At 40.3% G+C, this 4,722-nt stretch overlaps 1 protein-coding gene across 1 annotated transcript; it reads right to left on the minus strand.

Annotated features, from left to right (window-relative positions):
* Positions 1-1,342: 1,342 nt before the first annotated feature.
* Positions 1,343-4,097, minus strand: LOC119329999 (succinate dehydrogenase subunit 8A, mitochondrial). The gene is made up of 2 exons (XM_037603108.1): positions 3,880-4,097; positions 1,343-1,695 (listed from the first exon to the last, which is right to left on the minus strand). Exons 1-2 carry the CDS (start codon positions 3,976-3,978, stop codon positions 1,618-1,620), a joined length of 177 nt encoding a protein of 58 aa, XP_037459005.1. The 5' UTR covers positions 3,979-4,097; the 3' UTR covers positions 1,343-1,617.
* Positions 4,098-4,722: the final 625 nt, after the last annotated feature.

Here is a 4,722-nt window from a genome sequence, read left to right on the forward strand (position 1 = left end):
TATTCATTATATAAAAATTATGAATGCTAACCATGAGTGAAATTATACACCATTGAATATGCATAAATATTAGTTTATGTTGTTATCCATAAATTTCTATAAATTCAATATAACCATGCATGTATAAAAAAAATTGTATTCACTATATATTTATAAAAATAATAATTTTAAATATAATTAATGATTTTATATTTGAATTGATTGTAGTTACTAAACATTTTTAAACACTCATAGGTTTTACTCAAAATAGCACTTTCTAAGTAATACGTGCATACATCTATGTATTTTTTTTTGTGTGCACATGAATATTTGTAACCCACAACATGGCATAGGCCTGGTTTATAGATTATTTTTTAAAATAATACATGTGTTTATTACGATTATAATCTACAGATGTTTCACATTTTTCTTTCAAAATAATGTGTTCAAAATTAACAGATTTCTTAAAGAAAAATGTGAAATTATATTTTACACATGTTACTACTCTATAAATTATAATCACACTAATACACATGCTACTACTCTGTAGATTATAATTTACTAACTTTTCAAAAAAATAACATATGCTAAATTGGCAGCACTGTCTGCAGCCCATTTAAGTAGCGCAAGTCTTTTCCCTTACAATAAGTACGAGGTGCAACGGTGGTTTGCCATGAAAACTCCGTTGGTTTAGTGGCCAACGGTGGTGGCCTGCAATCTTCAAGTCGCATGGTGGAACCCAGACAACTAAAATATTGTTTCGTGCTACAAGTGGACCTCATGCCACGTCAGTTTAGTGCCACGTCAGCACATTCTACGTCTACGGATGACTTATCATCATATTTGCACGTTTATGCCAAATTTTAGAACCAGTTTGGTGTATTTTTGAAGTTCATGCACGAAAGTGAACATCCATGGCAAGTATATGCACCACTGGTGATATTACCTCTTTCTAAATATTCCCTCCGTTTCAAAATATTTGTCTTTTTAGAAATTTCAAATGGACTATCACATACGGATGTATATAGACATATTTTAGAGTGTAGGTTCACTCATTTTGCTCCGTGTGTAATCACTTTTGAAATCTCTAGAAAGACAAATATTTAGGAACGGAGGGAGTATATTTTTAATTACATATAATACATATCTAGGTAGTTAAATTGATGACCTAGAACGACGCGCAATGCCTAATGCACTGAGACGGAGGGAATATGTAAGGGTCACTTGACCGCTTGTATGTTTGTTCGTTGGTGTTTTTGAAATGATTGGTTGTCTGGCAAACATAATACATCCGCCCAAGCACCGGCCGAATGTACACTGACTCTACAACATATCACTGATACACTCCAGCGACAAAAAAGTATTGCGACTCAACAGCGATGGTATATCAGTATCAAATCTTATTCAGAGCGCCAGAACAAAGTCGACAAACAGCAGGCTACCAAAGGGAACAGAGCAAACATCGGCGTCGAGAATATTCATGGGGAACAGAATGAACATCCGCGTCAAGATTATTCATGGGGGCCGGAAGCAAAAGGTGCCATTGGCAGGCAGAGAAAGTTTGTTCTACAGCACAGAGATACGTCGTTACATGTCTAGTTCACATGTTGACACGTCGAAAGTGAGCCGTGCTCTGCACTAGTTCTTGCCCATCATGGCTCTGTCCTGCTGCCTCAGCCTCTCGCCTTCGCGAGAAAGATAGCCCTGGAATTTCTCCTGCCAAAATGAAAGCAAGAATGATTACACCTCAGCCACCGGTTAGCAACTGCTCACAAGTTCTGAACAGTGGTAGCAATGCTAACATAAGTAAAGGAGCAAAAGATATCATGTGCGTACAAGTAATCAAACTATCACAGTATATATATATGTGTAATCATCACGAGGATGCACTTTATAGACTACACATTGCAATTTCCCATACATTAATCGCGGTGAAATACCTTTGAAAAGGATCACTTGAGATAGCGTACAAAAAGAAGTTACTTCAGTACAATTCACATCTCAGTATTCACTAGGCTTGGTTCTATGGGGCATCCCAAGGAGAGGTGACTACATCAGCATTATGTTGGTCCCAAGGGAATATGACTAAGACTTATGGCTTAGGGTAAAAACAATAAGATTAAAAATGAAATATACAGAGGCATACAAGGAAGAGGTAGATAAAATAACTTCCAGCTGCTAAGAAACTGGATCCTGTTTTTATTGTTTAAAGAAGAACATTATAAGATGTCAGAAAACGCAATTTTGCATCCAGCAGCATAATGAACTATAGAAATCCCAAAAGGTCAATAGTAAAGAGCTGGAAATTAACATAATTGGTACAGACAGCAACCAAAATAATGGCATAACTAGGAACCAAAAAACTTACCAAATTACATATAGCAAAGATATATGTGCCATTTTAAAAGACAGCATCTAGAATATAGAGTATTAAGATGCCTAGTCCAATGTGAGTACACAAGTCCTCAGTATTTCAACCAAAATACACCAACATTGAACTTCAAAAGTATATATCTTAATGAATTTCTTTTACAAACAGGTAAAGCAACCCATTATACAGTAGTGGGTGACATAACAGAAACTGTGCAGTCTCAAACAGCTATGCTGACAAATGGGCAAAGCAATCCATTAAGCAGGAAACAGTAGACATAACACAAACTCCACTCAGTCAAAACATCTATACAAAGAGGAACCTATTATGGCAAAGAACACATAGCAACTTTGCCATCATAAGGCATGTTTAGCTTTTCAACGCTGTTACTTATTGGAAATCTTCTATTATTACCCACTTGACCAGTCCATCACTACTCAATTCGATATATACCCATTACCGCAATCTGCAAATTATGTAGCTATACACCTAACAGTATATCAAAACAGGACACATAGTTGAGCTGCAACTCTTGCTATTATTAACGCTAATGAAGGCAAGAAGTAAATGTGCCTTGCACTTTGCATATTACACAAATCAAGACCCTGTAAGTTACAACATTAGCCTCGTATGTTGCACAACCATGTGCGTAGCCTCCCAAAAAACTCTGTTTATGGATAGCACCAAAGCATGAAGAGAAGAGAAGAGAAGGATCCCTTTGCTTGATTACCAACAACGTTTGCTACTTTGCTGCAATCTAGTGCGCCATAATGCTTGTTCTGACATGCAATCTATGATTTTTACGTCCCCTGAAAATGGTTGACTACTTGGAACTCAAAACCATATTCTAACTTTGGTGTTGCTACAAATTGGGAAACCAGGTCTTGTCCTCTGAAATAGTAAGATATGACCGAAACCAAATAGACAGCATGACTAATTGTGATGTGCAACCCGGGTCCTTGAAAGTTGACACTTAGACATGATTTATCAATGTGTTACACAAGTCACAAACCGCTAGCTTGAGCGTGATCTTACCATCGCAGTACGCAAAGCCCAAAGGGCTCCTTGGACAGCAAACAATGATTGATCTACACGATGGATCGCAGCAAAGCGGCTGCTCATCCTGAGCACCAGAAGGCACAACGAAAATCGTATCCAAAACAATGGCGACTGAACTCACCGTTAGCACAGACGCCCGAATCAATCAGCAACGTGACAGGCTTAACTAGGAACTCGTGCCCTCCGGCTGGAAACCACAGAAATCGGCAGCTAAACAGCCGAAACCAATCTATCTAGAACTACCAACGGGGTAGGCCGGAACGCCAACCCCTACCCGGATGGAGACGAACGAGCCGCCAGATCCGCAGCTCAGCGCGCGCAGCAAACGGATCTAATCTAGTCTAACGGGGCGGACGCGCGGACCAAGCGAAAACACACGCGGCCGTCGGGCGGAGGGGATCGGCAACGGGGTTTCGGGAGGGAAGGGGGAGGGCGCGGCGCGGTGGTTGGTCGGTGGGTTGGTGGGTTACCTTGCCGCCGAAGAGGAAGATCCCGGCGAGGCCGGCGGCGCCGACGCTGCCCCAGATGACCACCGTGGAGGAGAGCAGGGACCAGTTGCGGTAGATCATCCTCGCGAGCGCCTGTCGATCGCTTCTTCCGCGGCGGATTGGAATTGGATTGGGGGAGATCGCACACGAGACGGAGAGACCGCACCAGCTTTGGGGAAGGGGAAAGCAAAAAAGAAGGCCCAACATGAAGGGCTGGTTGCTTAACCTTGTTTCTCCAATATGGTGGCCCGGCATCTCCTCCTCCTGCTCTTCGGGCCGACACCATCATGATTTCGATGCACTCACTATCCCTCAAACAAAAAGATTACGAAAACATATGTTTGTGAAAAAAAGTACAATGTTTGTGAAAAAAGGTAGACGTCAAAACATATGTTTGAAAAATGATAATCATGGGTTTCATATGTTATATGTGTATAAAACACTATTCCTGATGTATACGGCAAATGTATAATGTGTATGAAAAGATAGAAATGCATTGAGCATAAAAAAAGGAAAAAAACAAAGGAAATCGTTGAAACCCGAAGAAAGAAACAAAAAACCAAAAAAAATCAGAAAAAGAAAAGGAAAGAGTGAGAAGGAAATACCAAAGGAAACCAGAGAAGAACGGAACAAAACATGAAGAAACCGATGCAAAAGACTAAAAACCCGAGAAACATTCGTAGGGAAATAAACACGTGCGCTCCCCTAGTATTGGGCCGGCTTAGTAGCACCACGCTGTAGGCCAGACCTAATACGACTTGCAACATGTGACAAATAGCATTGGTGAATTTTGATGAGATATCGAAATCTGGATCGAAAACTAAC

The sequence above is a fragment of the Triticum dicoccoides genome, chromosome 7A (assembly GCF_002162155.2).
Source record: "Triticum dicoccoides isolate Atlit2015 ecotype Zavitan chromosome 7A, WEW_v2.0, whole genome shotgun sequence".
Lineage (NCBI taxonomy): Eukaryota > Viridiplantae > Streptophyta > Magnoliopsida > Poales > Poaceae > Triticum > Triticum dicoccoides.